We start from the raw sequence: 27,622 nt of genomic DNA on the forward strand, positions 1-27,622 counted from the left end.
ACACAGGACCAGCTCCTTGGGCTCTTGGCTGCTCTCTGCTCAGTCTTTGCCTGTGCACTTTGCTTCCTTCCTCCCCAGTCTTTTGGTAACTTCCCTTTTATTCGTCAAGAGTCAGTTCAAATGGCTTCTACCTCTCCGAGATTTGGTTGCTCCTTCTGTGAAATGGGGATATGATGGCTATTTAAAAGGTGGTGTGGAGCTCTGAATGGAAATTTGACAACGTAGGTAAAAAGCTTGGCTTAGATGGTGACTGCAGGCATTATTTGTTTGACTTGTCCACTGGTTCATTCATCCTCCTATGTTGCCCTGTGATGGTTAATACTGAGTGTCAACTTGATTGGATTGAAGGGTGCAAAGTATTGATTCTGGGTGTGTCTGTGAGTGTGTCGCCAAAGGAGATTAACATTTGAGTCAGTGGGCTGGAAAAGGCAGACCAACCCTTAATCTGGGTGGGCACCATCTAATCAGCTGCCAGCATAGCTAGAATATAAAGCAGGCAGAAAGATGTGAAAAGCCTGGACTGGCTTAGCCTCCCAACCCACATCTTTCTCCCATGCTGGATGCTTCCTGCCTTTGAACATCGGATTCCAAGTTCTTCAGCTTTGGGACTTGGACTGGCTTCCTTGCTCCTCAGCTTGCAGATAGACTATTGTGGGACCTTGTGATCATGTGCGTTAATACTTAATAAACTCCCCTTTATATATGTATATCTATCCTATTAGTCCTGTCTTTCTAGAGAACCCTGACTAATACATCCCCCCTTCAGCTTTGCGTCTTACCACTAACCCTCTGCTCCTATGTGTGGAATTTCTGAGCATCCCCCGAGCATACTACCTGGCTCAAAGGCATGACTTGCTTATGTGTTGAATAAATGAATTTATGGACCGGCAACACCATGGTGCCGTTAGACCAATGCTCTGGTGGGACTTGTTATTGGGGAAAGTACTGAATTGGACTGGGTTCCTGGGTAACTGGGAAAAAGCCGCCCTAAGAGAAGTCAGGTGTGACTTTGGATAAAGTTGTCTGATATCCTGGTTGGGAGGTAAGTGTTGCTGAAATGGAAACCTGATTTGCATTGTTTCCATTTCAGTTAATAAACCATTGAAAGTTTTGATGTGGAGGAGTCTAGGTAATTTGAGGCCTAGTGGTAAATTGATATAATTTACCAACTGTGAGGAAGTAGAGAACTGGGAGATTACTGTTGATAATTTGCAGGGTATAATGGAGTTAATTTATAATTTATAATTGATATTGGAGCTCTTTTCCATGGACTGAATTATGATGGAATGGAGTGAAAATCATTTAAAGAGATTATTTTGTTGTTTGTGTCACCCTCATGAATTGGAAAGTAGAAAAAGAACACAGAGCTAAATTGGTATCTAATCTTTCCAGAGCTATTTGCTAAATAAACTGGAATTTTAATTAAAACTGCAAGCCAAGAGGTAAATCACTTTAGAAGTTTGTGAAGTTTTTTCTTTTTCTCTTGCCTAATAATATAATTACTACTAATAAAGATTCTTTATGGGTGGGAAATTAGACAGCAGAATAAATAACTGGAGGAGGTTGCTATGGTACGCTGAAATTATGAAAGGGGCAAGGTTATCTTCCCCTCCTACTAATGGGGATTTTTCCTCCCCATTGTTAAATTGTTTGGTAACAATTTTGATCTCATTAAAAGTATTGCAATCACAAGCGGAAGCAAGGTGGACGATGGGCCTCACTGTGGCTCTTCCAGCTTTCATTCATATGAATCAATGATAATGAATGGATTTAATAAAAAATACAACATGCTTTGGTGATTAACTCAGTGAAGGATGAATGGCACACTTACCCAGGGTATCATATTTGCAGTAATGAAGAAGAAGTGAACAGGAAAAGGAAACTTCATAGATCACAAGAATTGCTACTTTCCAGCAAAAGGTTGTTAATTACTTATCCTCTTGCTATATTTATTGGCTCTATTAGAGGATGAGTAATTATTGTGTTCCCGGGAAACCCACTGGAGCCAGACGGCGCCTTTATTACATTGGAAGGCTCTTCAGGGTGCTAGTTATCTGTGTGGGAGCTCTCCCTTCAGATTCCCGAATGACTAGGAACCTGGCGGAGGTGAGGCAGGAATGTAGCCCACGAGCAGAAGGGAAGGGGCCTGTGAAGTGTGTGAACTGTCAGAGCAGTCCTTGCACATGGAGCCATGACTGCCCTTACTTCCCCACGCCTGCCCCCAGCCCTGCTCCCTGCACATACTTTTTCCTGGCCCCAGTCACAACCCATGCTCCCTCCCCTTTCTCCCAGCCTAGGTCGGCTTCCTCATGGTCTTAGCTGCTCTCAGTCTCTCTCCACTCCTCATCCTCACTCCATCCTCCCCTGGTCTGACATAGCCCTGCTTGGGCACTGGGCACTTTGCACATAGCCCTGCTTGGGCACTTCCTCCGCCTGCAGAGTCTAGCTGCAGCTCCACAGCTTGCCCTGTGAGCCCACTGTGATCTGTGTGGGCTGCGTGGACCTCTCCAGCTTTGGCTGTTCCCCTGTCCCCCCAGGCTCCAGGCATGTGGGACATCTCCGCTGTCCCAGACTCCCTCATTCATGTGCGCTGATCCCTCTGCCTGATTTCCCTTCGTCTTTTCCTTTGCGAAGGCCTACTTTACGCCCCACTCCAGTGGCCCCTCCTTGGTTAAGCTTTTTCTCATTTAGACCAGAAACCACTGCTCCTCCCTCTGGGCTCTCACACCGCTCTTTGGCACGCGGAGTGCATTTGCAGATCTGTCCACAAATCTACCTCTACCCCGACCTGGCTCCTGGATCCCTGGTGGACAGAGCCATGCTTCATGGAATGTTTTTCCTGAGGTGGGTTTGTGGAGGGCCAGCTTCTGCTTTCTCTGCCAACGGGCATGTCTGGGGACACTTCCTCTCTGCCTTTCTCACCAAGGGACTTAATTAGATGAACAATCCAGAGAATCTCAATATTCTCTAATTGGACTAATTTGACTCCTACTGTCTACCAGGCTGTTCACAAACAGACTTTCACCTATGCGGTTGTTTTCATCTTTACAACATCCCCTGTGAGGGAGGCTCTGCTACTCATCTTTCTCAGATGATGAAACCAAGGCCCTTAATAGTTGGCAGGGCTGAGATTTGAATCCAAGTCCCTGAACTCGAGGGAAGGAGCCTTTCTGCACGTGTCGGCTTTCTCCAGAGGTTACATGCCTACTCATGAAGACTCATGAGGCTTTAATACCATGATTGTACCATGTGCACATTGTACCATGTGCACTTTGCTAGTCCTGCAAAACACCCCCATCTCCTAGCTCTTTTGGGTAGCAGAAAGATGGATGAAGGAGGAGTTTTTAAAAATCTTATCAGTCAATAAGTATGAGGTGAAGAATGATAAGAAAGAATGGAAGAGAAAAAGGAAACCAACATTTTTTGAACACCTACTATGCATCAAGCATTGTGTGCCAGGCCCTGTGCTAGGTGGTTCAAACGTATTATTAATCCTTGTAATAACCCAATCAAGTTGATGTTACTGTTCCCGTCGAGGAAACAGGCTTGGAGTTGCTCCCACAGGGAGGCTTTCCCACCAGCCCCTTCCAAAGACACTGCAGTCGGGAAGCTGTCTGGTCGGTCCCTCACCGGCATGGGAAACCTTTTCTCACCAGCCCCATTTTCTGTAGGCAAGAGTGAGCCTGGAATTTTCCTGAGCCCCTCAGTTGGGGTAGAATTTCTCCTCTGTCTGGGGAGCAATGCTGTTCACTGTGATGTGAGCAGCAAGGCAGAGAAGTGAGCGGGCCTCCCTCTTTCAGCCTGAAAGGGACATGCCTTCTTTGGATGTGCTCACATTTGGCAGATAGAACTGTGTTCCATCTGGTCACACCCTTCAGGATTTCATCAATTTCCACCAGTATTTTCTTAGTCGGCTTGTTTTCTTGATTGAGGAAGAGTGATAGTTTTTTTTTTTTTTTTGGTCCACTCTTGAAGGGCGGTTGCTTAGTCCTTTCTTTGTCTTAGTTGGCCTCTTCTGGACTTTTCTGTGCTATGTTTTTTCTTTTACAATTTTTATTGTTATAGATTCTTTCTAATTTGGTCTTGAGGTCTCTCTGTTGAGTGTGGCCACAAGCCCAGATAGCCAGTCTCTAGGAGAGCCCTGACGAAGGGGATGGTTGGGTTTGGGTGTTTGTTAGATGAGACAACACGATGAGGAGGTGAAACGGAAGAAATTTATTACTCAGAGGATCCAGAGAGATTAGGGGCATTGACTGGGGACCATCTGGAAATCTAGAGGGGACAGAGAGCGCAACCAGTGAATGGGAAGTGAGAGCGAGTGAGTGAGCAAGAGAGAGAGACACACCCACACACACACACACAGAGAGAGAGAGAGAGAGAGAAGAGAGACAGAGGGACTCTGGTGTTGGTGATTAGGTTTTGTTGTGGTCAGCAGCTGTGGGTGCGCTGGGTTTTGGGTCCGTAGGACGAGCAACAAGCAGGCAGTATCACCAACAACGACATGGAAAGGAAAGTTTTAACTAGGCCAAAGGCGATGTGGTATGACTGGGTTTCAAATAACTTATGCCAGGCCACAAAATGAATGCCAAGGCAGAAACTGCAGGGTATATTAAAGAAATTTATGACATCTTCTTTGAAGTGTTTGTCACAACTCTCTGCTCTATGTGCTCATTCCATCCATCCATCCATCCATCCATCCATCCATCCATCCATCCATCCCCCTTAGTCGAATTGAAGGAGTGCAATCTTTGGAGATAAACCAACATGGCTTCAAATTCTGGGTTTGTCACTTATTAGCAATGCGATTATATTTCTTTATCTGTAAAATGGAGGCATTTATGTAAGATATCAGGCACATTTTTAAGTACTCAATAGTAATTATTATATTCATTATATTATAAGGACATATTTATCTTAAATTCCTTCATTCTCAGAACATGTTCTATCTCTGGGACCTTGCTCTAAAACTGAAATGGTGCATTCATTATCTATTGCGGTGTAACAAATTTCCCCAAAACTCAGCAGCTTAAAACAGAAACATCCATGATCTTATACCATTTCTGAGAGTTAGGAAACTGAGTGTGACTTAGCTGGGTGGTTCTGGCTTAGGCTTTTTCATGAAGCTACAATCAAGCTGTTGGGCAGGGCCGCAGACCCTGAGTACTTGACTGGGGCTGACGGATCCACTTCCAAGCTCACTCACATGGCTGATGGCAGGTGACTTTGATTGCTTACCATGTGGGCATCTCTCTAGGCATTCCCAAAGCAAGGGGGAGTGGGGAGACTAAGGCAGATGCCATAGTCTTTTTATAAAAATATCCTAAATATCAGAAGTGATGGCTTATCACTTCTGCTGTATGCCATTGGTCATCTAGAACAAGCCTGTGACAGTGTGGGAGAGGACACACAGGGAATGAATTCCAGGAGGCAGGGATCATTGGGGACCATCTTTGAGGCTGCAGACCACAGGTAGGGGAGAGGGTAGAAAGAAGAATAAAATGTCTCTCCCCTGAAGCATCCTGTCAGGTGAGGGAGGCAGGCGTGTAAACATAAATGCCCCATGAGGCAGTGACTATATTACTGGCACCAACAGAATGCCAGGGGAACATTGAAGAGAACTCTATTAACCTGCCTGAAGGCATCATGGAAGGTTTCCCAAGTGCAGGCACACCGCAGTGTCCTTACTCAAGAGCTGTCCTAATGACACGCGATATTTGGTTGGCGTCTTTTTAAATTGAAGTTACTTGTTGAGGTGATTTCCTTGGACATTAAAAATAATAACCTGTCTCATATAACAGCAATGTACTGTTTACAGAGTGCTTTCCCATGTGTTATCACAGTCCACATAACAGCCCTGGGAGGTGGACAGGTTTTATTACTATTGTTTTTCTCAGTTGTGGCTGAGCTGCGGAAGCTTAAAAGGGCAAAGTCACTGTCAGAGTCTCTGAGCAGGGTGTGGTGGGTTGGGCTTGAGCCCGGGTCTTGCTGGTCCATGCTTGGTGCTTTAGCCACCTCACCTTCCCTGTGTTTCCTTTGAGTACTTTGGACCCCTCATCTTAGAGCAGCCATATGGACCATTTCCCCCCTACAGATGCATTGCCCACAGACTTGCTCATATCAAAGCTTATTTGCCACCTTTATCCTCAGTCACTTGAAATGCTTTCTGTTCATAGAGAAGCTTTATGAAGAAAATCATTCACAAAGTACAGAAATGTGAACTGTGCTTTCATCAGCATTCACTGTGAAATTTCATTTTGCAAAATCCCCAGGGGGACTTGAACTTTCTGTTTGGGCCATTAGAAGAAGGACCCGAACATCAATTCCTTAAACACAGATTTGCTCAAAGAACATTTGACAGCTTCAGTTCTCATGAATGTGACTATTTTGCAAGTTTGCTTTTAGTTCTTCTGGTAAAGTGGGAAAAGATTTCGGGTCCATCCAGGTGTATACTCTGGGGGAGGAACTTGCTTTGTGACAAAGATGGTAGCATGTAGGGTGAGGGTAGGTTAGTTACAGTTATTCATCTGTGACTAATAAATAAGACTATAGTGATCTCCAAAAAGACATCTTCAGTGCTGAAGTGCATGGGCCTTGAAACTGCACAGACCTGGATTTGATCCTGCCTCTGTCCTTACTATAATACCTCTGTGACCTTGGGAAAGTTATTTACTCTCCTAGCGCTTGGTGCCCTCATTTGCAAATAGGGTTAATAGTAGCACCTATATCATAACCTTTATCATAGGGTTAATAGCACCTTTATCATGTTTGTGGATTAAATAAGGTCATACATGTAAAGTGTTTAATACATAGACATAGGAATAAGCATTACCTAAATGCTAATGTTAGTGGTGATGATGATGACATGTATTTGAGTGACTGCTCTTTGTGAGTTCATTCATTCATGAAACATTACTGCAGACATTGCTAACACTGGTATCTGAGAATAACTAGGGGCTGTAGGGAGTCTTTGAATCTCCTAAGCTCACGTGGAATATTTTGTGCATGTGTGTGCTTTTTTTTTTTTTTTCCTGGCACAAATCTCAAAGGGATTTATGACCTCAGAAAGGTTAAAAACAAAGCCTACAGGGTGCTGAAGACTTGGTGTTAGGGGTACACCGATGAGCATGGGGCTCTCCTTGTGCTTAAAGAGTTTGCAAAGAGGCCAGGCGGACAGATGTGCAGACAAGATGTTGCAGAATGACCTGTGATGGGTGTAGTGACAGAGGTCACAGACAAAGAGAGCCGAGAGATCATCATCATGGAGGGGGAGTGGATGGGCAAGCCCAGTCAGAAGATCCCAGGCGGAAGGAATGACATGAAGAAACCCAGGCCACCGAACAATAAAGTGCTGTATCCTTAAAGGATCTAGAGCAGTCACAGTGGCAGTGCAAGTGCCCAAGAGTTAAGTGACCCAACTTGAGGTGGGCAGGTTGGCAGAGGGGAGTCTGTGAAGTGTCTTTCAGATGAGGCTTGGGGCTTAGCCTTGATCCTGTGGTCAGTCCCTGGGGAGGCATTGAAGAGTTGTAAGCAAAGGAGCGATATGGTCAGAGCTGTGTTTAAAAATAAAAATCTGGGCTGAGCTCAGTGCCTCACATCTATAATCCCAGCACTTTGGAAAGCCAAGATGGGAAAACTGCTTGAGGCCAGGAGTTTGAGACCAGCCTGGGCAACACAGCGCAACTCTGACTCTACAAAAAGTAAAAGATATAGTCAGGTGCTGTGCCATGTGCTTATAGTTCCAGCTACTAGGGAGGCTGAGGCAGGAGGATCACTTGAGGCCGGGAGTTTGAAGCTGCAGTGAGCTATGGTCACACCACTGCGCTCCAGCCTGTCTGACAGAGCGAGACCCCATCTCTGAAAAAAATAAAAATAAAAATAAAAATAATGAAAATAAAAGTCTCTCATCCTGCTGTGTGTCAGGTAGACTAAAGAGGAGACCATGGAGGAACGGAGATAGGGGAGGAGGCTGGTGAGAGATGAGGCCCTGAACTAAGGCAGAGGCAGTGGGGATTCAGGAAGGAGAGAAAATTAAAAATAAGCTGGGAGATCAACCAGAGGGCTTGCTGCCCAGTGGATGTTGAGGAGGGAGAAGGTGACATGGGTGATTCTCAGGATTATGGCTTCTAATTTTCCTGTGTGCCTGGGACCTGCCAGATACCTGGTTACACCCCACTGGAGACCTGAGACAAGCATATCAAATTGTTCCTAGCCCTGGAAATGCATAGTGTTAATGAGGGAGATAAGGATTACACATGAAATAACTAAAGAACAGCACAGGCACATCCTAAGCATAGTGAGAGAATCAGGAAGGTGATGGTGTGAACTGGAGTGGTTCCAAAGCTCTCTGTGGCATCATATCAAATGAGCAGTTTTTGATGTTCATCTTGTCTGACCTCTCAGCCTCCCACCACTCCTTTAGTCTTGAAACACTTTTCCCTTGCTTTTACAACACATAGTCTCTCTCTCTGTGATCTCTCTTTCCTGGTTGGCTCACTGGGTTCATTCTTTTCTGGGGGCAGGGGGTGGGGGTGGTGGGGGTGTGCTCCAGCACAGAGTGCAGCCCTACCTGAGCTGCCCCCTGCTGAAGTCTCATCGCCACCACTTCCCTCTTGTCTTCTCTGCTACAGCCACCCTGACCCTCCTTCAGGCTTTGCGTTGTGTCAATGACAGTCCTACCTCTGTGCTTTTACACATTTATTTTCTGTCTGAACGCCCTTCCTCCCTCATCTCCTAGTCAACTCCCATTCTTCCTTCCAATCTCAGCTCAAATTGCCCATCCTCGGGAAAAGGTTGACCATTTGATTTATTGCCCAAACTGGGATACATTTGAAAGTGCAAGGGGTGTTATAAACAATAACACCAGGACAACAGGCATACGCTGGAAGCTTCCTGGACAAATGGACACCCCTGACATGGGGTGACCTTCTCAGGCTCCCCAGATGTGATTGGGTCTCCCTGTGCCCTCGTTGCTCTTTGGTATTCCTTCCACAGCCCCTACCATGGTTTATAGTGATAACTTTGAGCACCATCTGGCTTATCGCCTTCTCCCCAGTGGACTTTATACTCCACGAAGGCAGACATGTCCTGTTGTGTTGTTGGTTCCTGAGACCCTTTGCCGCATAGGAGGTACTTAATCAACACCTAATGAGTACCTGAATCAATGATGGAACTCAGATTGTATTGTTCTGTGGCATGTACTAGGCACTTCCATTTCCATATCTTGGTTGGTTCTCCTCGCTATCTTCCCACGTTTCCTCATCTCCATCTCCTGAGGATAGAGGCTTGATTATGATCTCACAGTGAGTGCCAGAGACAAGTCTAGGACTCTCAGGTCTTCTGATCCCAAATCCAGTGCTTTCCCCAAAAGTGTCTGAGGAAGAGAAAAGGAAAGATGTCTACCAGATTTAGAACCCGGGTAACTGCGAGGATGGTCAGGACTGGAAAAAGATGGAGAATGGGGATCTGAGAACCATTTGTCAGCTTTCAATGCTCCATGACAATCTGAACAGCATTCTACGCTGCAGACAGCTCAGAGTAGAGCCACAAATGGCCCCTCAGCCGCAGAGGGTGTATTAGTCTGTTCTTGCTATAAAGAGGTACCTGAGACTGGGTAATGGATAAGGAAAAGAGGTTTAATTGGCTCGTGGTTCACAGGCTGTACAGGAACAATGGCTGGGGAGGCCGCAGAAACTTACAATCATGGCAGAAGGCAAAGAGGAAGGAGGCATCTTACATGGCTGGAGCAGGAGGAAGAGAGAGAAAGGGGAGGTGCTACACACTTTTAAACAACCAGGTCTTGTGAGAATTCACTGTCACGAGAACTGCAAGAGGGAAGTCTGTCCCCATGAACTAATCACCTCCCACCAGGCCTCTTCTCCAACACCGGGGATTGCAAGTCAACATGAAATGTGGGCAGGGACACAAATCCAAACTGTATCAGGGGGCTTAAGCAGATGGTGTTTTGTTTTTATTGTGGTAAAACATACATGATATAAAATTTACCATTTTAACCATTTTTAGGTGTACAGTTCAGTGGCTTTAAGTACAATCACACTGCTGTCCAACCATCACTGTCATGCATCTCCAGAACTTTCTCATCTTCCCAAACTGAAACTTAAACACTAACTCCCTATTTCTGTTCCCTTCAGCCCCTGGCAACCACCATCCTACTTTCTGCCTCTATGAATTTGACTACTCTAGGTGCCTCAGATAAGTAGAATCATATGATATTTGTCTTTTTGTGTCTGGCTCATTCACTTAGCATCACATCTTCAAGGTACATCCATGTTATAGCAGAATTTCCTTCTTTTATGAGGCTGGATAATTTTCTATTGTATTTATATACCATATTGTGTTTATTTCTTCATCCACTAATGGACACACCTGGGCTTTTTCTATATTTTGGCTATTGTGAATAATGCTCCTATGAATGTTGTATATAAATATCTGTTTGAGTTTCTGCTTTCATTTCTTTTCCTTTTTTTGAGATGGAGTCTCATTCTGTCACCCAGGCTGGAGTGCAGTGGTGTGATCTCGGCTCACTGCAACCTCTGCCTCCTGGGTTCAAACGATTCTCTTGCCTCAGCCTCCCAAGTAACTGGGATTACAGGCGCACCACGACGCCCGGCTAATTTTTGTATTTGTAGTAGAGACGGGGTTTTGCCATGTTGGCCAGGCTGATCTTGAACCCCTGACCTCAGGTGATCTGTCCACCTCAGCCTCCCAAAGTGCTGGGATTACAGGGGTGAGGAACTGCACCCAGACTGCTTTCATTTCTTTTGGGGGATACACCCAGAACTGGAATTGCTAGATCAATCAGCCAGTAATTTTTTTTAAACTACAGCAGCTTTCTATATTCTTAATGCACAAGGGTTCCAATTTCTCTGTATACTTGTCAACGCTTATTTCCCGTTTTTTTTTTTCTTTTTTAGATAGGATCTCTCTTTATCATCTAGGCTGGAGAGCAGTGGTGCAATCATAGTTCTCTATAGCCTCAAACACCTGGGCTCAAGCAATCCTCCCACTTCAGCCTCCCGAGTAGTTGGGACTACAGGCATGCCACTATGCCCAGCTAATTTTTTGGGTATTTTGTTGCTGTTGTTTGTTAGATGGGCGCCCTGCTATGTTGCTCAGGCTGGTCTTGAACTCCTCCCATTTCAGCCTCCCAATGTGCTGTGATTACAGGTGTGTGCCACCTCACTCAGCCGGTTTTTGATAATAGTTATCCTAATGGGTATGAAGCAGTTTCTTATGATTTTGATTTGCAATTTTTAAAATAATTAGTGATGTTAAATATGTTTTCATATGCTCGTTGCCATTAGTATATTTTAGCAGAAATGTCTATTCAGGACTTTTGTCCATTTTGTAAGTGTTTTTTCATTGTTGAGTTGTAGGAGTTTAAAAATATATTCTGAATATTGATCTATTATCAAATATATGATTTTCACGTATTTTCTGCCATTCTGTGGGTTGCCTTTTCACTCTGTTCATAGTGTTTTTTGATGCAAAACAGTTTTTAATTTTAATCTTTGATTTACCTATTTTGTTTTTTGTTGGCTGTGCTTATGTTGTCGTATCCAAGAAATCATTGCCAAATTCAGTGTTATGAAGCTTTTCTCCTATATTTTCTGTATTTCTAGTGTTATGAAGCTTTTCTCCTATATCTTCTATATTTCTAGTGTTAAGCTTTTCTCCTATGTTTCTAATGTTATGAAACTTTTCTCCTATATTTTCTATATTTCTAGTGTTATGAAGCTTTTCTCCTATATTTTCTATATTTCTAGTGTTAATGAAGCTTTTCTCCTATATTTTCAATATTTCTAGTGTTATGAAGCTTTTCTCCTACATTTTCAATATTTCTAGTGTTATGAAGCTTTTCTCCTATATTTTCTATATTTCTAGTGTTATGAAGGTTTTCTCCTATATTTTCTTCTAGAGGATTTAATAGTTTTGGCTCATATGTTTAGGCCTTTGATCTATTTTGCATTAATTTTTGTATACAGTATAAGGTAAAGGTCCAACTTCATTCCTTTTGCATGTGGATATTCAGTTTTCCCAGCACCGCTTGTTGAAAAGACTGCCCTTTCGCTATTGAATAGTCTTGTCATCCTTGTTGAGAATCATTTGATCACACCTGAGAGACTTTATTTCTGAGCTATCCTATCCCACTGGCCTCTATATCTGTCTTTATGCCAGTACCACATTGATCTTTTTTTCATTTGTTTTTGTTTTCATTTTTAAAGCATTTTTGGTTCATAGCAAAATTGAGCATATGGTGCAGAGATTTTCCATATACCTTTTCCCCCACCTGCATTCACAGCCTCTCCCACCATCAAAATCCCGAATCAGAGTGGTGTATTTTTTACAACTGATGAAACTACATTGACATGTCATCATCACCCAAAGCCCATAGTTTACATTACTGTTCACTCTTGGTGCTATTCTACGGGTTTTGAAAAATGTATAATGACACGTATCTGCCATTGTAGTATCATACAGAGTATTTTCACTGCTCTAAAATCCTCTGTACTTCACCTATTCATCTTTTCCTGCCCTCTGGCCCCTGGCAAATACTGATCTTTTTACTGTCTGTAGTTTTGCCTTTTCCAAAATGTAATTTAGTTGGAATCATACAGCATGTAGCTTTTTCAGATTGGCTTATTCCATTTAGTAATATGCACGTAAGATTCTTCCATATCTTTTGTGGCTTGACAACTCATTTCTTTTTAGCACTGAAAAATATTTCATTGTTTGGATATACTGTAGTTTATTTATCCACTCACCTACAGAAGGACTCACCTACTGAAGGATGTCTCAGCTGCTTCCAAGTTTTGGCAGTTATGAATACAGCTGCTATCAACATTCATGTGCAGATTTTTGTGTGGATATAAGTTTTTCTTTTCTTTTTTTTTTTTTTTTGAGACGGAGTCTCGCTCTGTCGCCAAGGCTGGAGTGCAGTGGCCAGATCTCAGCTCACTGCAAGCTCCGCCTCCCGGGTTCCCGCCATTCTTCTGCCTCAGCCTCCCGAGTAGCTGGGACTACAGGCGCCCGCCACCTCGCCCGGCTAGTTTTTTGTCTTTTTTGGTAGAGACGGGGTTTCACCGTGTTAGCCAGGATGGTCTTGATCTCCTGACCTCGTGATCCGCCTGTCTCGGCCTCCCAAAGTGCTGGGATTACAGGCTTGAGCCACCGCGCCCGGCCAAGATATAAGTTTTTCAACCCATTTGGGTAAATACCAAGGAGAACTAATTGCTGGATTATATAATAAGAGTATGTTTCGTTTTGTAAGAAACTGCCAAACTGCCTTCTAAAGTGGCTTTACCGTTTTGCATTTCCACCAGAAAGGAATGAGGGTTCCTGTTGCTCAACATCCTTGCCAGCATTTTGTGTGTCAGTGTTTTGGACTTTGGCCATTCTAATAGGTGTCTGGTGGTATCTCACTGTTATTGTATACACTATTTGATTACCATAGCTTTGCTACAGGTTTTGACATCAGGAAATGTGAGACCTTCAGGCTGGGCGCAGTGGCTCATGCCTTTAATCCCAGCACTTGGGGAGGCCGAGGTAGGTGGATGACCTGAGGTCAGGAGTTCGAGACCAGCCTGGCCAACATGGTGAAACCCAGCCTCTACTAAAAATACAAAAAATAGCTGGGTGTGCTGGCGGGTGCCTGTAATCCCAGCCACTCGGGGGCTGAGGCAGAAAAATCGCTTGATCTGGGAGGCAAGGTTGCAGTGAGCTGAGATTGTGCCACTGCACTCCAGCCTGGGTGACAGAAGACTCTGTCTCAAAAAAAAAAAAAAAAAAAAAAAGTGTGAGAACACCACTTGGTTCTTTTTTTTTTTTTCAAGATTGTTTTGGCTATTTGGGGTCCCTTGTAATTCCATATGAATTGTAGGGTGGATTTTTTTATTTTGAAAAAAAGTTATTGGGATTTTGATAGAGACTGCATTGCATCTGTAGATCATTTTGGGTGATACTGACATCTTAACAATATTAACTCTTCCAGTCTATGAGCGTAGGATATCTTTCTATTTATTTGTATTAATATCTTCTTTAATTTCTTTTACAAATATTTTATAGTTTTCATTGTACAAGTCTTTCACCTTTTTGGTTAATTCCTAAGTATTTTATTCTTTTTGATGCTATTATAAATGGAATTCCTTAAAAAATATCCTTTTTGGATTGTTCGTTATCATGTATGAAGACACAGTTGATTTTTATGTGTTGATTTTGTATCCTGCAACTTTGCTGAATTTGTTTATTACTTTTAATATTTTTCTGTGGAATCATTAGAGTTTTCTACATATGGGATCATGTCATCAACGTACAGATAATTTTGCTTTTTGTTTTCTAATGTGGATACCTTTTATTTCTTTCTCTTGCCTATTCTGGCTAGAATTTATAATACTATGTTGATGTTAAATAGAAGTGGGCATCTTTGTCTTATTCCTGATCATGGAGGAAAAACTTTAAAGCTTTTAGTATTTTACCATTGAGTATGGTGTTAGCTGTGTAAGCGGACAGTTTTTAAAGGAGCTTAAAAAGAGGTAGGATTATGAAATCCTGGTACTTATTTAAAATTATGTCCCCCATATTTCTAGCACATAATCTAACATATAATAATTCCTGAGTGAATGGACACGTTTTTAAAAATGGTGGTTTGTCAAAACTGAATGAGCTAAAGATGCCTCTAAATGGAGGATCTATTTGGTGTTTATGAGGGTGGTAAGGATTGAAGAGTGATGCAAAAGGAAATAAGAGTCATTGGGTTGCCCGCTGACAAGGTGTTAGTTCCTCATTGTGGGCAACAAAGCCACTTTACCCTTTGCTTGGGTAGCCTGCTTAATTCTGGTTATTTTCTCCTTCTCTATATTAGCACTTAACAACTAGAAGAAAATAACATATGTTGTATCTCTTTGTGAGTACTGAATTAATAACTTACAGCCTATTGCATAAAAAGAAAATGAGCAAAATGCTATAAATTATAGATGGAAGTTGTTAATATGAGTAGAGTGTACAACATATGCCTCACTGTGCACAGCTTTGAAAGAATGTGACTGATTTAAGTGACTTGAGTCTGGCTTCATTTCAATGTGGAATGGATGGAAAGCATTGAGTCACTACCATTTCATTAGTAAGGCTATGTTCTTCCATCGGACCTTGGCTCCCCAACTTGAAGTAGGTAAAAATTCTGATTACCTGTAGTCCTAGAATGGGAAAATCAAAAGATTTTTATTTAATGTGTTAGCATTCCTATTCGCGTGCACTTTTAACAAGCAAATTCTGAATATGAACTAACATGGCCTCCCTTTTCTCCTTTAACAAGGTAATCTGAGTTACAGATTTAAAAAATAGGTTCATTAAATGCAGAGCTTGTTGATAACTTTGAGAAGCAGCAGGATGTAGTGGAAAGAACAGGCACTTTTGTCTCAGTGAGAGATTTTCTGGCTGCAAATAATTGAAACTCTATAGCTTGTGCCAAACAGGATTTTAGAAGACCAAAAAGGTATTCTCAGGATACAAGGCTGTCTTATAGGCTCATGCGGGTCTGAGGCCACTCAGTCTGTGTTTCTAGGATTATGTGGTCTCATCTCTGCCTTCCCTTCCACACCTGCTCCTTTCTTGTCTCTCAGCAGACTGGCTGTCTCTGCTCCTGTGCACATAGCCAAACACAGCTGCCCTGCCCTGGCTTTTTATCCCTGCCCGTTCAAGGGCCAGCAGAGGCTGCCTGGCATCTCTGATTTCCAGATTCCTAGAAGAGAGAATCTGGTTGTCTCATCTTGAGTCAGATGACCACTCCTGATTTGTTCATTTATTAATTCAGGAAGTCTTTACGAGTTTCAGGAACTGTTTTAGGCATTGGCATTCATCTCACCTTCATGGAGAGAGAGAGAGAGAGAGAGAGAGAGAGAGAGAGAGAGAGAGAGAGAGAGAGAGAGTGTGTGTGTGTGTGTGTGTGAGAGAGAGAGAGAGAGGGGGGAAGAGGGACTCTGAAAGCTTATTCTTTTGGGCTCAGTTGAGGGTTGTAATTTTCAGAGGAAGGGACGTATGGGCTTGGAATTTGGATAGACCCAGACTCAAATCCTGGTTCCTCCCCTTACCAGCTCTGTGTGGCCCTTGGGCATGTTAAATTACCTCTGTCAGCCCCAAGTTTTGAATCAGCAAAATGGGAGTAATCCTTTATAGGGTAGTTATAAGGATTAATGTGAAATGGTGCCTGCAAAGCCAGGAGTGTAGTATCTGCCACATGTAATCAGAGCTCTACCACTTGGAACAAGTTTTTAAACCTGTCTGAATCTGTTTCCTCATCTGTAAAATGGGAAAGAATATCACTTACCTCATATGCGTATTAGAAGGATTAAACCATGGTAAGTGCACCAGGGTGCCGGGAATTTGTACGTAACAGATACTCAGTGTGGTCACTGCTCTTCTTATTCTTATTGTGAGTCACATTTTTTCTCTTCTAGTTCCCATTTGGCCGGCGCTTGCCTTGTGATATCTACTGGCACGGAGTTTCATTTCACGACAATGACATATTCTCCGGTCAAGTGAACAAGTTTCCAGGTATTTGCTGTTATTGTTGACATTTAAAAATGTTTCTAGGGCCAAATCTCAGGTACACTTTTCTACAAAAATATGACAGTTATTTTTGAGATCAAACTTGGGGACCCTTAATTGAGAGTTGCTGTGTTCACTAGCTATTAAGGATTTAAGGATTGGAGACAGACTTTTAAAGGTTCAAAGGCAGGCTTTCTTGGTCTAATTCCACTGGTGGAAGAACATGGTTTCACTTTTTGGGTTATACATATAATGTGGGGTTCTAATGAGAGGAATATATTCTGAAAATGAAAAAAAAAATAGAACATTTCACTCTTACAGGAAACAAAAGTACCAAAATTCTAGGCATATGTCATAGAAATGGGGTATCAGCTTCCCTTTTCTTTAAGTATTATATTTGGAGGTATCATTTTTAAAACCAAATATACCAGTCTCCATACTAAGTACTACAGGCTGCAGCCAGCCTCTGCCTTTTGCCTAATGACATTATCTCAGCAAGACTTATCCTACAAGGAGAAATCTTAGTGCTAGAAAAGCGTCATAGCCAGAACTAAGATATCCTCCCTCACTCCACTACCAACCTCCCAATACAACGTTTTTGTTTTTGCATTTTAATCTCTACCACTTTTTTGAGATGGAGTCTCGCTCTATTGCCCAGGCTGGAGAGCAGTGGCATGATCTTGGGTCACTGCAGCCTCCCAGGTTCAAGCAATTCTCCTGCCTCAGCCTCCTGAGTAGCTGGGATTATAGGCCTGCACCACCACACCCAGCTAATTTTGTATTTTTAGTAGAGACAGGGTTTTGCTATGTCACGTTGGCCAGGCTGGTCTCAAACTCCTGACCTGAAGTGATCCACCTGCCTCAGCCTCCCAAAGTGCTGGGATTACAAGCGTGAGCCACTCTACCGGGTCTCTTCGTTATTTTTGATGGCTGAATGAAGAGGATATTTAAGATGGTAGGACAGCTTAGGGAGAAGGAGCACTGGATTAAGCTGGGTATGATGCAGTTAAAGGGCCTTCCACTTATTTTTAAAATGTTAATATATTTCACAGACTATATTATAATGTCATAATAAATAATTTCTAAAAAGAACATCACCCTGAATCCCATGTCTCATTTAACAAAACAGCGATGTGAATATTTCTATATTTCCTCCCAAACCTTAAGCATGTTTACTCATCCTTTTTGCATGGTTGCAGTCCTAGTGTAGTAGCCTAAATATAAGGTGTTTTCTCTTAGTATTTTATCAATTTTACCTATTTTAAAGGGAGAATCAGTTTACTCTTTCCTTGACATTCTACCCCACGTCTTTAAGAAAATGCATTGCAGAAAACACAGTAGCCGTACGTAATACACTGGGTGGTAGTTATGCCACATCCACTAGGAGTTTTCACCTAAGCATGCAGTCTTACAAGTTCACTATCACAGACCACACTTGGCTCAGATTCACTTAGAAGGATACAGGGCAGGAAACACAGCTTGCTGGCCAGTCAGCGTCAAGCATTTCTCTTCAGTGGAGTGTTTGCAGGAGTTCCAGGGACTAGTCTCTGGCTCCTCAAGTGAAAGCTCAGGTGCAAAAGGACTAGATCCACATTGGTGGATATGAGTCTTTCTTGGCTTAGATGCCCCAGAGAAGCCAGAATCTCTTAGAACTCCTCCGTACTATGGCTTCTAAGGTCCCAGCAAGGGTCATAATTAAGTTATAAGAATCGTCGCACTCAGAAAAGCTTGGAGCTATGGCTTTCTACTAGATATTTATGCAATTTACCAAGTCAGGGATCATTTTAACCATATGCTTTGTGCCTAGTAATTCAGCTAACATTCTGCCTTCATTGTTTTCTAGGGGAACCGAGATAGAAAGTTAACCCAAGGTCAAATTTATCCTTAGAGAAGGAGAAAGGGTTTTGTTACAGAACAAGAATGATTGTTGCAGCCAGAGTTCTTGCCCAACAGTTTAATGGGATAGCTATTATTTTTTGCGTCTTGCTGCTCAGAAAAGGATGCTTTGTGATGCCACTTAAAGGACTTATTAGGATGTTGGAGGAATACAGTTTGGAAGAGAAAACGCTTTAAATGAGGACTGAGTTCCTAAGACATGAATCATCAAATGAGGCTTCATTTACATTTTCCCCATTTGCTCATGCCTCACCTAGTGGCTGAGAGTAGGAAAGAAGTAGCTATAGATCTACATTCAGAATACAAATTGGAAATATAGAATGAAGTACCCCCCAAGGATTAGTTTCATTAAAGGTGCTAGAATGATACTCATTCCAAACAAGCAAGTTTGCCCCATCCTGTATTCCACATGTCAGTGATTGGAACATAGACTTTTCCACTTTACTAACAGAAATTAATTAGTTCTAATGACAAAGCAGGCTCTTGAACCTCTAGGCAGAGGAACAGTGCTGCCATACCCTCTGCCCTGTGAAAGGTAGTACTCCTCAGCAGAGGGGTGATTCCAGAACAGTCTGTCCTCTGATACCAGTTTGTGTCCAAGCTTATCTTCTGTCTCTCATATATCCCACAACTCTAAAATGCACTTTCTATGCATTGTATATTACTTAGGGTAAGTTCTAGTGGATATCCCAGGCAAGTATAAACACTGTATGTGCTGGGTCAACTGAGAACAGATATATACACATGGAAGTGATTAATTTTGTTTGTGTCAGCACATTAGATTTTAGTCACTTTTCTATGGGTAATTTCCTGGTTCAAAATACATTATTATATTTTGGCTGATGAATTAAGACTTTCTATGAAAATAATCTGATTTAGATACATCTAAAGAAAGTAGATTATTAGATATGTCTACTTTCTTTAGACGTATCTAAATCAGACATATCAGATTAGACATATCAGATTTAGCTCTAAGAAAGTCCAAAACTGTCCATTCTCAGCTTCTGAGCAGGTCTTTTGCCGAGCTTCAGGGTCTGAGATGTATGGCATCACATGGCAGGTGGTACCTGAGAGCCCCCCTGAGAAGGGGGCTTTCTGCTGGAGAGGGAGGGAGCTTCAGTGAGGAACATGTGGGGACAGCCATCTGTCAAGCATTGGTCTGGGCTCTGGAGCTACAAAGACACAGAGAAAGGCATGTAAAGAGAGAAGAAAAATGCAGCCTAAGGGCTATGCTGGAGGAAGCTGGAATGCTGTGGAGGTCTGGAGCAGGGGCAGGCAACCTAACCCAGATTTGCCCACGGAGCAGCAGGGTGAGAGATCCTGGAGAAGAGGACTGGCATGGAAACTGAGCCTCCAGGATGGATGGGCCCGATCCCCATGCCAAACAAGGGAGCAGAGTTGGTGCAAAGACAGAATGCCTTGAGCATATTGCTCATTCAGCAAAGGGCAAGTGGCCCACCATGGTTAGAGGGCATCAGGTGAGCGGGGTAGGGGAGGGGTGATGAGCAGGAACCCAAGTATAGCATTGTTAGAGCCTGAAAGTCATGGGGAGCCACTGAGGAATTTTTAAGCCAGACAGTGACACGGGTCAGCTTGCATGTTAGCAAGATCAGCCAGAGGGACACATTAGAAATGGGTGAGACGGCTGACAGAAGAAACAGAGATGTAGCTAAGAGTCTGCTACAACATCCACCCAAGAGATGAATGAATCAGGGGCAATGGGAATAGAATAGGATGGATCTGAAAGTATTTATTTGTTGTTTGGTGGTTCTGATGTGTTTTTGCCAAGAATTATTGTTATAAATAATATTTGTATTGAATAGTGCTCCAAGTATAGCTCAGTTTTGATTTGTTTTGTTTTATGTTAACTGGGTAAAGTAGGGCTGCCTGGGCAGACCTGAGATTGAACTGTTATGCTCTCAGTTAACTTGAATGGGATGAGACCCACCAGGACTTGAGACTCCAGCATAGCAGATGGAAGCACCCAGGCCTGCCTCAGAAGGAGGGGCAGGAGGTAAGCCCTTGGTGTCAGAAACTCCCACCTGAATTAGGAAGTTTTCCCAATTGATAGGGGAACTGCCCTCATAGGGGCATCTAGGGAGAGACCTTATTGAGAAACCTAGGTGGACAGTCAACCTCAAAAGGAGCTGTTATTAGGTAGCAGGACCCCAGACACTGGGCTAAAGTCACCCACAGGAGGAATCCAGCCCTTGCGGAGTGGGCTTGAGGGGAACAGAGGAGAGGCTGGAGAGAGGAGGGGCATTGGAGAGAACAAAGAAAAGGCCTCAACTCTGTGCATTGCTAAGGCAGCCGCTCAGGCTCCAGGAGCAAAAGATAAGGTCACCAACATTTGGAGACAAGCAATAGAGCACCGGAAAAATGGGTAAAATTCTTCTTATCTGATTGGAATACAAAGTCTAGGTCAGACTTGTAGCAGAAGGGAGCTGGGGGTTAGACCTAGAGCTTCTATCTCAGATCGGAATTGGTCCTAGAGCCCAGGGAGGGGACACAGGTGACAAGGGGTCAGGTGCTGCAGCTACTTAGGGAAACGGGACAGGGCCTGGAGCCAGTAGGGCCTGAAGTCAGCAGAGCTGGCCATGACCTCCCTTCTCACAGATTTTCTCTGGGAACATGTGTCCTGGATCAGCTAGAAACCCTGCTGTGCTTGTCAGGGTCATAATGAGAGAAGATGCCACTCCCACACCTGTCTCTGAGCCACCTCCAGAGGTGGAGATGCCAGCAGCTTCCATGTGGGTTCTAGTGAGGGGCCAGAAACTGCCTGGTGGCACTGGATAGTAGCACAGCTTAGATATGGAGGAGCAAAGGTTTGGTGCTAAGTGGAATGAGAGAGGTCTACACCGGTGCCTCCTGGAGACAGGCATTCAGGCAGGGTCGGAGTGAGCTGCCTCCCGCCTGCAGGCAGGAAGTGCCTGGCTTCCAGGGGTTCTTCTTAAGTTGGCCATTTTCAGTAGAAAACTGCCTGGAGACACAAAAGTAAACTTGGAAACACTTATTAGCTGGTGTGGGGCCTGATGATGCACATTACAGAAGGAGCCATTGCTGATATTAAATGAATATTGACTGAATTTGCAGGACATACATTTTCACAAAACTTTTCTGGAGCACCCAGACTGCCCTCATGTACTCACAGCCCTCTGGGTTGTGTGAGCCCTTCTGACCTGCTGAGGGATTTTGGAGGGAGAACCTTCCCTCGGCACAACGACTTTAAAATGCAGAAAATACCACAACAATATTTGGTCAGGAGGCATCCTCTACTTGGAGTAAGGTGCTGTATTACAGTTAGTTATGAAGGCTTTCATTGCAATACGGTAACTAAAATGTTAGTCAACCTCAAGCAAAAGGATTCCAAAAAAGTTGAAGTTTTGCTTTGTTTACCTTGTGGTCAGCTCTTGTGTTTATAATGCAATGATTCTAATTCTGTGGGGGAATAAAAGGAAATAGCTGTGATTTTCCAGACTCCCTTCTTGGGAAGCTCAGAACAGTGTCCTCAGTGAGTTTTCTTGACTATTGAACAGTTCATGTTAGAGAACAGTTTATTAGTGCTTTTTAAGCTCCTTTATTTCTTACTTAATCCTTCCCTATATCCTTCTAAACAACAACTAAGACCTGGACACTGACATCTTGAAGCTGGGACCTTTAGATTTATTGCACTTTTTAATATGCTGACGGAAGCAAGAAGGTGGTTCTTAAAACTTTCCTTCACAGATGTTTACCCTTTACTTTCTGAACGTGGGAATTTAGAGGAACCTCATTCATTCTGATTGCCCATTTGGAATGTGTGATAATTTGGGCATGCCAAGCTGACATGGAACTTCGTATTTTCTATTAAAAATAGTTTTGCTAAGCACATTTCTAGTGTCAGTAATGGAACTGTTTGGTCTCTTTCAGGGTAAAGGACATTTTTAGCCTTCATTTTTGGCAGTGATATTTGTCTTAAGAAATAAACATGATAGCTGGGTGTGGTGGGCACATATGTAATCCCAGCACTTTGGGAGGCTGAGGCAGGTGGATCACCTGAGGTCAGGAGTTTGAGACCAACCTGACCAACATGGTGAAATCCCTTCTCTACTAAAAATACAAAAATTTGCTGGGTGTGGTGGCATGCGCCTATAATCCCAGCTACTCAGGAGGCTGAGGCAGGAGAATTGCTTGAACCCACGAGGCAGAGGTTGCAGTGAGCTGAGATCGTGCCATTGCACTCCAGCCTAGGCAACAAGAGCGAAACTCTGCCTAAAAAGAAAAAGAAAAAGAAATAAGGATGATGCCGGGCATAGTGGCTTACGCCTGTAATTCCAGGGCTTTGGGAGGCCAAGGCGGGTGGATGGCTTGAGCCTAGAAGTTCAAGACTAGACTGGGCAATAGTGAGACCCTGTCTCTACAAAAACAAAAGCAATACAAAAATTAGCCAGGCATGGTGGCACATACCTGTAGTCCCAGCTACTCGGGAGGCTGAAGTGGGAGGATCACTTGAACCTGGGAGGCAGGGGTTGCAATGAGCTGAGATCATGCCACTGCACTCCAGCCTGGGCATTAGAGCAAGACTGTGTTTCAAAAAAAAAAAAAAAAAAAAAAAGAAAAAGAAAAAAAAGAAAAGAAAAAAGAACGAAACATGTTAAAATTGATAATAATTTTTACCTATTTGCTTAAAATTTGCTACACTATATAGTACTCAGTTTCTTCTCTTGTCAAAGTTACTAGTGATGTTACAGGAAAAAAAAATCCACCATTCTTTTCATGTTTTATAACAGTGAGACATTTTAATTCCCTCTGGGCAAATTAATGAGATAGGATCAATGTCAGTGTTAGTCCTTATAACTGAGGAACTCCTACAGATTGCATTTTTTCCCTTAAAGTATAAATCATGGTATTCTTTTTATTTCCTGTCCTTCATTCAAGGAGACAGATTTTATGCTGAAAGATGTGTGTTTTCCTATTTCATGCCTTTAATACTCATGAAACAGTAAAAGAAAGAAACTTAATGAAGCCTCTCATAATATAACCAGAGTCCACTAGATAATATTCTCTAGGGTGCAAGATGGAAGGAATCCCAGAAGCATGTAGGGTGGCCCCAGATTAAAGAAGGTATTAAATTTTAAGTGCAAGATATAAATGGTTCCCTATTCATTACCTAAGGGGGTGACAAAGAATAAACTAGGTAAAAACTCATTCCTTCAAACTGATGCTTCATTTTTATAAAGAGAAAAGAACACCCATCCATTACCTCAGGTTTTTCATTAACTCAGTAGTTCTTTCCAAACCATGAGTCACCGCTGTGGGGAACAACTCAGACCTTTTCTAAAAATCCTGCCTGAAAAAGAGAATATGTCGGGTGGGTGGTTTTAAAAGTCCCAAATAATGGCTGTTTTATAGCTAGTAGCCCACTGTTGTTAAAACCTCACAGCGTCTCTTCTCCCCAGGCATGACGGAGATGGTGCGTAAAATTACTCTGAGCAGAGCAGTGAGAACCATGCAGAATCTCTTTCCTGAGGAGTACAACTTCTACCCTCGCTCATGGATTCTGCCTGACGAGTTCCAGCTCTTTGTTGCTCAGGTAGATGGCACTCCGTCCCCATGACCCCTGAATTATATTATGGTTGCAACTGTGTCCTGGGTCCTGTGTGCTGGGAGCTGGGGCAGGGGGTCCCAGGAAGCTGAGACTAAGGGAGCGTCTTAACAGTACACAGTAGGTGTTGGCAGCTATCAAAACAGCTTGCAGAGTTGAACGAGTAGGGTGACAGGTAGGTAAACTGAAGAAACTGGTCTTGACACAAGGAGACAGATATCAGAGCTGGATCATGGAGTCAGGATGCTGGAGAGCCAGGGAGCTGGAGCCAGAGCAGGCAGTTGGGCCCCCAAGTAGAATGGGGCCACTGGGGGAATCCTAGAGCCGTGGCCTCCCCAGCTTCCTGTGGCCTGAGATGTGGGAGGTCAGGCTCTGTTTAAAGGCCAGGGAGCAGGCCTGACAAACTCATGGGGAACCTTTTAAGTGTTTTGCTTTAAACTTGTTCCAGAATCAATTGTCAAGTGACCCATTCCATCTCGAAGCACTACGTTTGAACATGTAATACCGTGGAGCCCTCACCACTGATTGTGAAGTGGAATCAGTAGGGAAGTGGAACTTAGACCTGCCATTTTTGTTAGCCTTTTGGCAGTTTCATTTAGGATCCTTTGAAAGCCTTTGTGTGCAAATTTCACAGTCTGGCCCATAACTCTGGGGTAACTATACAACCAATGCCTGTCTAATTGTGATAAGGCTAACACCATTTACAGGTCCTGCTATGTTCCAGGCTTTGTGCTAGAAGTTTAACATATTTTACTTATTTTTATTTTTATTTTTGTGTTTTTGAGATGGAGTGTTGCTCTGTTGCCAGAGTGCAGTGGTGCGATCTTGGCTTACTGCAGCCTCTGCCTCCTGGTTCAAGCCATTCTCCTGCCTCAGCTTTCTGAGTAGCTGGGACTACAGGCGTGTGTCACCGCACTGGCTACTTTTTTTTTTTTTTTTTTTTTTTTGTATTTTTAGTAGAGATGGTGTTTCGCCACATTGGCCAGGCTGGTCTTGAACTCCTGACCTCAAGTGATCCACCCGCCTTTACCTCCCAAAGTGCTGGGATTACAGGCATGAGCCACCACACCCAGCCCACATTATTTCTTTTAATCTTCACAGCAATCTTGTGAGGGTAGTTTTATTATTATCCCCATTTTATGGATGAGGAAACTGAGGCTTTGAAAAATTTAGCAACTTGCTTGAGAAGTAGGATTTAAAACCTAGAGCTATTTCAAAGGCATATGCTTTCTATAGTCTATTTTATTGCCTCTGTATTGTTTTGGTTTAAATATTGAATTATAAAACTTGTAATAAAATTATACTTTACTAAACACAAAAACAGCTCGAAGTGATAATTTTTAAAGGACGTTTTCTGTGAGATGGTGGTCACGTGGGTTTATATACATTGCTTAAAATTCATGGAACTATTAACGTAAAATGGGTGCATTTTATTGTATGCAAACTATGCTTCAATAAAGTTAATTTTAAGAGATAACTCTCAGCTGTTCCTCATAATTACCCCCCAATATCTCTCTTCTGTGGCTCTGCTCATGCTGTTGTTGCTATGTGGAATACCTTTCCTTCCCATCTTTACAGCTCTGCATCCAACTACAGTCATGAGTCACTTGATGGGCACACATTCTGAGAAAAGTGTCATTGGGTGATTTCATCGTTGTGCCAACACCATAGAGTGCACTTACACAAACCTAGACGGTGTAGGCTCTTACACATCCAGGCTATCCAGTATAGCCTATTGCTCCTAGGATACAAACCTGTATAGCATGGTACTGTACTTAATACTGGTAAGTCTTTTTTGTATCTAAACATAGAAAGGGGAAAATACTGTATAAAAGTTAAAAAATGGTACACCTATGTAGTACACTTCCCATGAATGGAGCTTACAGGACTAGAAGTTACTCTGTGTGAGTCTGTGAGTGGATGGTAAGGGAATGTGAAGGCCTAGGACATTATACTACTGTAGACTTCAGAAACACTGTACACTTAGGCTACACTAAATCTATTTTTAAAAAATTTTCTTTGATAAGAAATTAGCCTTAGCTTACTGTAACTTTTTACTTTCTAAGCTTTTTAATTTTTAAAAACCTTTTAGACTGTTTTGTAATAACACTTAGCTTAAAACACAAACACACTGTACAGTTATACAAAAAAATTTTTCTTTTTATTCTTATTCCATAAGCATTTTTCTATGTTTAACTTTTAAAATTATTCTTACTTTTTAAATTTTTTGTTAAAAAACCAAGACACAAACACATACATTTGCCTAGGCCTACACAGGGTCAGGATCATCAGTATCACTCTTCCACCTCCACATCTTATCCCACTGGAAGGTCTTCAAGGGTCAGTAACATGCATGGGGCTGTCATCTCCTATGATAACAGTGCTTTCTTCTGGAATACCTCCTGAAGAACCTGCCTGAGGCTATCCTACAGTCAACTTTTTTTTTTTTTTTAGAAGTAGAAGGAGTACACTCTAAAATAACAATAAAAAGTATACTATAGTAAATACAGAAGCCAGTAACATAGTAGTTTATTATCAAGTATTATGTACTGTGTATAATTGTATTATACTGCATTTTTATACAACTGGCAGTGCAGTAGGTTTGTTGACACCTGCAGCACCACAAACATGAGTAATGTGCCGTGCTACAAATCTAAGATCACTGATTTTTAAATCTTAAAGCAAATTTCCTTCTAGGCACTGCTATGGATACATCTCAGGAATTTTTGTATATTACATTTTCATTATAATTCAGTTGAAAATATTCTCTAATTTCTCTTGGGATTTCTCCTCTGCCCATGGGTTATGTAGAAATGTGTTGTTTACTTTTTAAGTCATTTGGGAACTTTCCAAGTATTTTTTGTATTGATTTCTAATTTAATTTTGTTGACAGCAGAGAGTATATTCTGTATTATCTCAGTCTCTTTAAATTTATTGAGAGTTTTCTTATGGCTTATATATTGTCCATCTTGATGAGTGTTTCATGGCACTTGGAAATAATACGTATTCTGAGGTTGTTGATGTAGCATCTTATAAGTGTCAATTAGGTCAAGTTGCTATTGGTGGTATTCACATCTTTTTTACTGCTTTACTACTTACTTGTTCTATCAGTTACTAAGTTAGTGTTGAAATTTCCAGCTTTAATTTTGGATTGTCTGCTTCTCCTTTTAGTTCTGTCAGTGTTTTCTTCATGCATTTTGAAGCTCCGTTATTAGCTTGATGATTTCACTCCTTTATCAGTAACTTGTCCTGAAGTCTATTTTGTTTGATATTAATTTAGCACCTCTAGTTTTCTTTGGCTTAGTATTTGCATGGTATATCTTTTACCATTATTTTACTTTTAACCTATCTGCATTTTTAAAGAGTGCTTCTTGTTGACAGCATGAAATTGGTGTGGTCTTTTATTCAGTTTGACAGTCTCTGCCTTTTGATTTGTGTGTTTAGTCCAGTTAATCTTAATATGTAATGCTAACTGTTGGATTCAAGTCTATCGTCTTACTATTTCTTTTCTATTTATTCTTGGATTAATTGAATATTTTTAGTATTTTATTTTATCTCTTTTTTAGGCTTCTTAGCTATACA

General features: G+C 42.3%; 2 protein-coding genes across 6 annotated transcripts in view; one reads left to right on the forward strand and one right to left on the reverse strand.

The window, feature by feature from the left end:
• The window catches only part of MORN5 (MORN repeat containing 5), a 187,889-nt gene that overhangs the window by 142,659 nt on the left and 17,608 nt on the right, over positions 1-27,622 (reverse strand). The gene's annotated exons all lie outside the window — the stretch shown is intronic.
• Positions 1-27,622, forward strand: part of TTLL11 (tubulin tyrosine ligase like 11) — a 272,684-nt gene that overhangs the window by 38,504 nt on the left and 206,558 nt on the right. For 3 of the 5 annotated variants that reach the window (XM_077968073.1, XM_028834888.2, XM_077968074.1), the window contains 2 exons: positions 16,470-16,566; positions 23,895-24,028. In XM_077968073.1, the coding sequence (XP_077824199.1) occupies positions 16,470-16,566; positions 23,895-24,028 (231 nt within the window). Of the gene's footprint in view, positions 1-16,469; positions 16,567-23,894; positions 24,029-27,622 lie in introns of those variants that run through there. The other 2 variants (XM_077968075.1, XM_077968078.1) reach the window with 1 other exon arrangement.

The sequence above is a fragment of the Macaca mulatta genome, chromosome 15 (genome assembly GCF_049350105.2).
Source record: "Macaca mulatta isolate MMU2019108-1 chromosome 15, T2T-MMU8v2.0, whole genome shotgun sequence".
NCBI classification, from domain to species: domain Eukaryota; kingdom Metazoa; phylum Chordata; class Mammalia; order Primates; family Cercopithecidae; genus Macaca; species Macaca mulatta.